Source organism: Gavialis gangeticus, unplaced genomic scaffold, assembly GCF_001723915.1.
Source record: "Gavialis gangeticus isolate Ggan-Ray unplaced genomic scaffold, GavGan_comp1, whole genome shotgun sequence".
NCBI classification, from domain to species: Eukaryota; Metazoa; Chordata; order Crocodylia; family Gavialidae; genus Gavialis; species Gavialis gangeticus.
In genome coordinates this window covers 50,683,565-50,691,483 of record NW_017728993.1, presented here as the reverse complement: position 1 = coordinate 50,691,483, position 7,919 = coordinate 50,683,565, and the positions used below count along the sequence as shown (strand labels likewise).

Sequence of the window (7,919 nt, the reverse complement as noted above, 5' to 3'; positions counted from 1 at the left end):
TTTTTTTTTTTTTTTTTTTTTTTTTTTTTTTTAAATCATAGGTAAAAAGGAACTCCCGGATTCCAAGTCAGTTGTGGAGAAGTTTCTGCTGAGGAAAAAATTTATTCCAGATCCGCAAGGCACAAATATTATGTTCACATTCTTTGCTCAACACTTCACCCACCAATTCTTTAAGACTGATCACCACAAAGGACCAGCCTTCACAAAAGCCCTTGGGCATGGGGTAAGCTCACAAAGCTTTCACTTGACTTGAACTGAAAACTAATCAGCCTCTATGGTGACAGTAGTATCTTTTTGTGCGTGGGGAGTTTACACAAACATCGTGATACCTGAAACATGATCCAGACAAAACTTCCATTCAGTTCTATGGGGTCAGGATTGCAGGATCAAAGCCTAAATTGATCGATTAAAAATCTCCTTATCTGCACAATCTGTTTTGTAAACATGAGTTCTCACACAAATCCCTTCCGATGTAGTAAGCCTTCCTAGGATGTTTGTGTGTGTGTGTGCTGTTATTTTATTTAATGTTATAGCTGTATCTGTCAGCTATGCAGTATCTGTACAGTACTGTGTGATGTCACGTCTTGCTCTTTTAAGAGGCTTTGCTGATGGAAAGCTCACTGATGAAATGTATAGTATAACTTGACAGGCAAACGTCTAGTGGCACAACTCCTACTGACTTCAACAGGAGTTGGATATGTTCTAAAATAACCAGATTTTTAATTTGACCTCATGTTCCAAATGCTTTTTATTTTATAGGTTGATTTGAACCATGTCTATGGAGAGACTTTGGACAGACAGCTTAAGCTCAGGCTTCGTAAAGATGGGAAGCTAAAGTATCAGGTATGCTATACTTTAAATTTCCAACTGTCCAATAGGAAAGCAAATTAATTTTAGAACTAGCATCTACATTAATAGTATAAAGCCTAAAACTGTCCAATGCAGCCATGATGCCAGAGAGCCCCTATTGGTTCTAGTGAAAACAGCACCCATTTATGCTAAGGCAGTATTTGGTTTGCAGTCTGAAAACTGTAGGACCAATATGTGTTTTGTAATTAGTATTCTTAGCTTTGTTTTTTGTTTGTTTTTTTTTTCTTAATTGTAGATGATTGGTGGAGAAATGTACCCTCCAACAGTGAAGGATACTCAAGCAGAAATGCTATATCCTCCTCATGTTCCTGAGCACCTACAATTCTCTGTAGGACAGGAAGTGTTTGGTCTGGTCCCAGGTTTAATGATGTATGCTACCATATGGCTCAGGGAGCACAACCGGGTCTGTGACATCCTTAAGCAGGAGCATCCAGAATGGGATGATGAACGGTTATTCCAAACTACCAGACTCATATTGATAGGTGAGTAAAAAGAAATAAACTTACTTCACTTTATACAAATGCAGTGCTCAGCTTCAAGGTGCTACTCTTCTAGAAGTGATTTTGGGCATCTCAGTTGACTACTTAAGACACTCTGAAGATATATGATTTCTCAGAGGATGGGTGTCTTGCTAGGCACCCAGACTGTTAGCCAGTAGGCATTAATTTATCCTTTTTCTTTCTTTCTTTTTATTCCTTACAGTATTACACTTACAAAACAGAAAACAATAAACACATTACAATAAGCTAGGAGTTTTTTGTACCTGCCGTCAGCTTCAGCAAATTTGTTAAGAAAAGAAATTTTACTCATATTCTTAAATAAATATCCTGATTCATTGTTCTGAGACTTCTTGGCCTGCTGGCCCAAAAATTTAGCATTTTTCTTTCCCGCCTCTTGGATCTTAGTTCATTTACAATTTAACCTTCATTAAATTTAGGAAGTTCCTGAAAAAATAATGCACAAACACAATAGATAAAAGATGTGTATCAAGTTTCTTTTCCTTTCCATGTTATTGCTGATGCACATCTACTTGGGGAAAAATATGTAGTTCTTACCCAAACTGAGAATGCAAGATGACGCTAAGTTCTGTGCGGTATTATTGGCATATCATCTTTCTGTTAAAGGAAACTGTAGATAAGTATATAAAAATCAGCTTCTAAAAGAGACTTTTTCAGCTTTTTTGTACTTAAATCTCATTGGATTTTTTTAATAAGAAATGACAAAATGTTATGCGGTATTTGCAGCTATCACCTCCCCCCCCCAAAGTATATATATTTTAGAAAAGTGGTTGGCCATTTTTATATTGTCATTTTCATGTCTTCTCAGACTGAAGTCTGAAAATTCAGAATCACTCAGATAAATCAAAGTGATACCAATTTTCTTTAATATTTCATTGAACTTACAGGGGAGACCATCAAGATTGTTATTGAAGACTATGTGCAACACTTGAGTGGCTACCATTTCAAGCTGAAGTTTGACCCTGAGCTTCTGTTTAACCAAAAGTTTCAGTACCAGAACAGAATTGCAGCTGAATTCAACACTCTGTACCACTGGCATCCACTTCTACCTGACACGTTCCAGATACATGACCAGGAATACACATTCCAGCAGTTTCTTTACAACAACTCCATAATGCTGGAGCATGGCCTTTCCCACATGGTGAAATCCTTCTCCAAGCAAATTGCTGGCAGGGTAAATATTCTCCCTTCCTAATTAGTCGATTGACAGTCCTTACATATTCTGTGCAAGTTACTGTAACTCACTGACTTCCAATCATGCTCAGAGGATGGGGAGATTACTTGGGGCAAGGGGTTCTTCTGTGACAAGGAAATATACACAATAATGAAGTGAACTTTGGTTCATCAAAGCTTGTGCTCTATGTATATATCTTCTTTAATTAGTCTGTAAAGGTGCATAGCTACTCTGCCTCCTGACTAACTTCAGACTAACATGGCTAACTACCTCTCTCAACAAGTATACCCATCGTAGCAAGATGCACTTTCTACATCAGATATTCAGTGCAATAGATCATGAGCTGTGCTGTGCTATGGCTATGTTACTCCCACACAGTTAATAAAAATGGTAGCACTAAAAGCACTAGTAACGTGCCAGTTCCTTGTTTAGGGCAATTCCTATTCATGTCAATTAAAATGTTACTGGAGGAAGCCATGCAGGATTCCACCTAAGTTTAAGCAGGCAATACATATTGTGGTGAGTTTTCTTAGTGTTCTTATTCTTTGCATTCTTTGTTTTAATAGGTTGCTGGAGGTAAAAACGTTCCTGCTGCAGTACAGAAAGTTGCCAAGGCATCAATTGACCAAAGCAGACAGATGAGATACCAATCCTTGAATGAATACCGGAAACACTTCCTCATGAAACCCTTTAAATCGTTTGAGGAACTTACAGGTAAGAGCTATTTTCTTTAAGAAACAGAAGATGTCTTTTCTTTCAAATGGCTGATAGAAGGACAGGTTATGATTTCCAAGTGTATATAAACATGAGTTATAATAGGAAGTAGAGTTAAAACAGAGGGTGCTATTTGGAAATGTTACCTTTTACTGTTCTGTTTGTTAATATTTTAGGAGAAAAAGAAATGGCAGCCGAATTGGAAGAGCTTTATGGAGACATTGATGCTATGGAGCTGTATCCTGGTCTGTTAGTGGAAAAGCCCCGTCCAGGAGCCATCTTTGGTGAGACCATGGTAGAGCTTGGAGCACCATTCTCGTTGAAAGGCCTGATGGGAAATGCTATCTGCTCTCCTGAGTACTGGAAGCCTAGCACTTTTGGTGGAAGAGTAGGATTTGAAATAGTCAACACTGCCTCCCTGCAAAAACTCGTCTGCAACAATGTAAAGGGTTGTCCCTTTACAGCTTTTCATGTCCTAAATCCTGAATCCACTGAAGCAGCAACTATTAATGTCAGTACCTCAAACTCAGCAATAGATGATATCAACCCCACATTACTACTGAAAGAAAGATCTGCGGAATTATAGACTATCCACCTATTTATTTATTTAAGTAATTTTGTAAATTATTGTATTTATATCTTTATACAAAACCAACCTAATGCATTTTCTATACTTTGGGTGTCACCCTAGATGAGTTACTCAGGTAAGGGATCCATTGATAAAAGAAAGAACACTGAGCTTTGTGGTATTAGATCCCTTTTTTAATGTCTTCTGTAACAGAACTATGTATTCCAAAATGGATTTAATGAGAACCAAATTTCTACTTTTGTTTTGCTTTAATACTTGACTGTAACTATACTGGGTTTTTTTTTCAATGGGTTCCATAACACTACAATCACAATTTACATTATCAACAGTTATCAAGTTTTAACTTGAAAATTAATTCTCAAGCAAAATATACAAAATAACTTGATCAATGAAAATTGCCAATTTTAGTACTGTTTTTCAGTCCTATCACTAGTAAATTAATGTAAAAAATATTTTAATAGTTAAAAATGGGTTAAAACCTTTAAAATAACTGTTAATTATTTCCTGTAAAGTCAGGAAATGAGAAAGTTAAGTTTCTCACGAATACTACCTCTCAGTCACGGATGCTGTACATGAATGAAGAGCCTTAACTTTCCTTTTTGGCCTTTTTACGTTTAAACTTATGGTTTTACATTCCACTAATAAATATTTAAAAAATCAACATAATTTGTGTTTAGGCCACAGTCCAAGTTTTTTTAACTTGTACTGCATAGGTCAAAGGGATGACTAGCTATTGCTGCTGATTTACTTAAGGGTCATTATTTGCCAAGTTGGTATAACAGGGCATTTGTATTCTGATCGGTGTTTTATAAAAAATAAGAATTTCTTTTGAAAGCTTAAGATATGTAGAAAGAATCAAAAGATTTTGAAAGCCTTTAACAGAGTCTACATTTTTTTCACATTTGCAGTTTTCTAGCCAACGTGGTATCAAGTAATTTTCTTCTATATTTTAGAAAACTGGGTACAATTTCTCATGTAAATCATCTATATATCATTTAAGGACTAAAAGAAACAAAAGTATAGCCTTAACTGTGGATGTATCAACATTATAGACCTAACTAGTGAGTTCATGTACTGATATCATAGTAGTCAGGACAACATAGTGCCCATCAAAAAAGCTTCTGAGAAGTTGGGAAGCCTATTCACATGATTTGCCCACACTCAGCTCTGTGCTGGCCAAGCTATGTTATTACTGCTACCCAAATTTGAAACTAGCTCAAGTATATCACAGTAGTGTACTGAGGCTCCACAGCTTTCACTTACACATTGAAAGCCATGGTAATGTTTTATATAGTATCTTATAAACAAAAGCTTATAATCTGTATTTCAGTCTTAAATAAAATATTGTAGCTAGCACAACAGGTTATGTGTGTGGTACTAATCCAACTCCCACTGAAATCTTTGTAGCCCTGTATGAGAAATAAATCAGAGAAACAAGTTACACAAGATTTCATAGTAGCACTTTAGATTTTACATACAATGTGGTTTGTGTATCTTGTATTTTTTTAAGGAACTGCAGAAAAGTATTTTTTAATAAAGAGAGAAGCAAGGCTTTTTTTTAGTGATATATGTTACTGGATCAACTGCATAGTTGCAAAACCAGTTAGGCCTCGAGGCACAACATGTCCTTTTTCAAGTCTATCATTTTTCTAAGAATGGAAAGAATATAGTTATTCAAGCCATAAAAGGCTGGAACATCAGAATTCTATTTAAATAATTTTTTAAAGCCCAACAATTTTTATAAACATTTTCAATCAGGAATTCATATCTAAAAGATACCTTATGTCAAGGGGAGATGGTATCAAGAAAGTGGTAATGACTATGGCACTGCTACAGTTTAATTGCTTTTTTTTTTAAGTTTCTAGTCACTTTGTTGAATTACACCAATCACATTAAGACTGGTGAAGTCTTCATTTTTGATAACTGAATTGAGAATTTACAAACTAATTTATACAATTGGAAAGGTTCATGCATGTTTGAGGACAAAAGGGAAGAAATTATTATATTTATTTCTTGTTTTTATTATTTTTCCTGTTAAATGTACTGAGTGTACTGTATATTTAAAAATGTTGACTGTTTCAATGTTCAGAAATGTAAATGTTAATAAAACTGAAGCTATTCGGTCATCTGAGAAGTTAAACAGTTCAGAAAATGGATTTTTTAAACTACGCTCTATCTAGATCATAAACTGGAATCTAATCTAGCCTGTAACTATTGGCATTTACTGTGGTAGAGTTTTACGTCCCTCTAAGCTGCTCTATGAAAAGACCATGTTCGTATTCTATTTTGTATGTGTGAGAACACTGTTTTTAAATGAGTCCAGGCTATATGCAGCCTGACCTGCTGGCTATGGTTAGGTTGAGATTCTATGTATAAAATTAGGTTATTTATTTAATATTTTATAACAATGCAATTTTTTTAGGTTTATTTTTATATAGCACGGACATGGTTAAAATTCAATTTTTAAAATAAATCTTTTGAAAATATTACTGGTGTGGACTGATACTCTCTAAAGCAACAAATTATATTTTTTCCTTCACACTATAACACATTATATTATTTTATTTTCCATACCAAGAGCTTTACATGGAAAAAACTATGAAGTTTATTGGTAATTCAAAATTATAGTAATACAAGTTCTAGAGCTTCTAACAACTGGTAATATAAATAATTTAAAACCTAGCATATTATGTGTCAGAAAAATTTGGAACCAAAAATATCAGTTATAATTTCTCAGACATTTCTATCCTGTACACAAGGATAAAGAGTGGAACGAAACAGCAGAACAAGTAGCCTTTCTGAGGGGTCTGGGAAGATATGGCAAAACAAAAAAATATATAAAGGGGTCAGGTGTGGAACAATGGAAAGAGTAAATTCTGGATTGATTTTTATCAAGCATAAATAGTCATCAACACAATTTAAGAATAATGCTTGAACCAAGAAGTAGTCAAAGATGATATCTCAAACTATCATCTACTTCCTTAGTCCAACTGAGATCAGAAGACCTCAAGGTCTAAACATTCCACCAAAGGTGACACTCAACAAGGTAGCCAAGGAACTTGTTCATTCTTACTGGTCTATTCCCCATCTGTCCCTGGGGCTATCTGATGAACTATTATTAAGGTAGAAAGACTGTAACCTTCGGTTTGAAATGTCTTGCTGTGCTAACTCCAATTCAGAACACAATACACAACATCTCTCTCTCTGAGATGAGAACATCCAATTTCAGCAGTCCAGAAATTGCAGTGTTTTTGCATTTACATATTCTGCAACCATGTATGAAAAAGGAACTCGAGCTCCTTCCTCTTTGGAACCAACCTTCAGGTAGTTGAAGGCTGCTATCAAATCCCTTCTCACTCTTCTCTGTAGGCTAAATAAACTCAGTTCCCTCAGCTTCTCAGATACCATGTGCCCTAGCCCCTTAACCATTTCTGTTACCCAATGCTGGACTCTCCAACTTTTTCCAACACATCTCAGTGTGGCTACTTCCACACAGTCACAATAATGTGTGCTTTAAACTAGAACGCTCTCCCTCCCTTTTCAGCCCTAGAAGTCTCAGAAGTACTGGACACGTGGGGAAGCCACATGCCACAGAAAGCTATGGACCCATCTTGGCTGATTCACTGACACCCAGGCCATGACTCTAGAGTGAAGTCAGGCTGGGGCGTGAGTAGAAGACGGCCCTTATCAACACAGCTGTGCTAGCTGAAGCCCACACTGTAGATACAGTCAGAGAAGCAAAGCTGTTTTTGCTTTGATAGTTCATCTTATACCAGAGGAATAAGTTATACCAGCAAGCTATGCCAGTATAAATTGCATACTCCACCTCGATACTGGTACAACTAGCACTACTGTACACTTGGCCTCAGACTCTATTTCCAATGCTTTTAAACATTTTTTTGCTCTGCCTGGTTTTACACAGGTTTAAATCAAGGTAGAGATCCATAGAATCATAGAAAATAAGGGTTGGAAGGGACATCAGGAGGTCATCTAGTCCAACCCCCAGCTCAAAGCAGGACCATCCCCAACTAGATCATTCCTGTCAAGCTGGGCC

At 36.1% G+C, this 7,919-nt stretch overlaps 1 protein-coding gene across 1 annotated transcript in view; it reads left to right on the top strand.

Annotated features, from left to right (window-relative positions):
* Positions 1–6,351, top strand: part of PTGS2 (prostaglandin-endoperoxide synthase 2) — a 10,199-nt gene extending 3,848 nt beyond the window's left edge. The window contains exons 5-10 of the mRNA XM_019501733.1: positions 42–223; positions 760–843; positions 1,106–1,352; positions 2,276–2,562; positions 3,129–3,276; positions 3,453–6,351. Of these exons, the coding sequence (XP_019357278.1) occupies positions 42–223; positions 760–843; positions 1,106–1,352; positions 2,276–2,562; positions 3,129–3,276; positions 3,453–3,862 (1,358 nt within the window). The 3' untranslated portion in view covers positions 3,863–6,351. The remainder of the gene's footprint in view (positions 1–41; positions 224–759; positions 844–1,105; positions 1,353–2,275; positions 2,563–3,128; positions 3,277–3,452) is intronic.
* Positions 6,352–7,919: the final 1,568 nt, after the last annotated feature.